A 369-nucleotide genomic window follows, 5' to 3' on the forward strand; every position below is an offset into this window, starting at 1 on the left:
CAGAGGCAGAGAGAATTCAACATTTTATTTAGTTATTTACATTTTCTTTTACATGAATTTATACTGATGATATGATTTAAGCCTTGTTTTATTTAGCCGTGAATAGAAAAACTAAGATGCTTTTTGTGAATCCCTCCAGGGTGGCTTGTCAGAGGGTGAGGGAGGTGGAGTCTGCATTGACCGCACTTCGTACCACTACATGTGCCAGGATGTCACGGCCCTCAAGACCATGCTGCTGCGTCTCAGAAGAGTTCTTCAGGCTGCCGACACCATAAATCCATTTGATGCCAATCTACGGGTACGTGGCTGGTGTTTTTTTTGTCTAATGTTCCGCGAGGTGATGGGGGTGATGATTGCTGGTATTTTTGC

At 43.6% G+C, this 369-nt stretch overlaps 1 protein-coding gene across 1 annotated transcript in view; it reads left to right on the plus strand.

The window, feature by feature from the left end:
* LOC119588756 overlaps positions 1–369 on the plus strand; it is a gene marked incomplete in the record, with an annotated part of 62,293 nt that overhangs the window by 56,320 nt on the left and 5,604 nt on the right. The window contains 1 exon segment of the mRNA XM_037937395.1: positions 140–298. Within this exon segment, the coding sequence (XP_037793323.1) occupies positions 140–298 (159 nt within the window).

Source organism: Penaeus monodon, chromosome 24, assembly GCF_015228065.2.
Source record: "Penaeus monodon isolate SGIC_2016 chromosome 24, NSTDA_Pmon_1, whole genome shotgun sequence".
In the NCBI taxonomy this organism is placed as follows: domain Eukaryota; kingdom Metazoa; phylum Arthropoda; class Malacostraca; order Decapoda; family Penaeidae; genus Penaeus; species Penaeus monodon.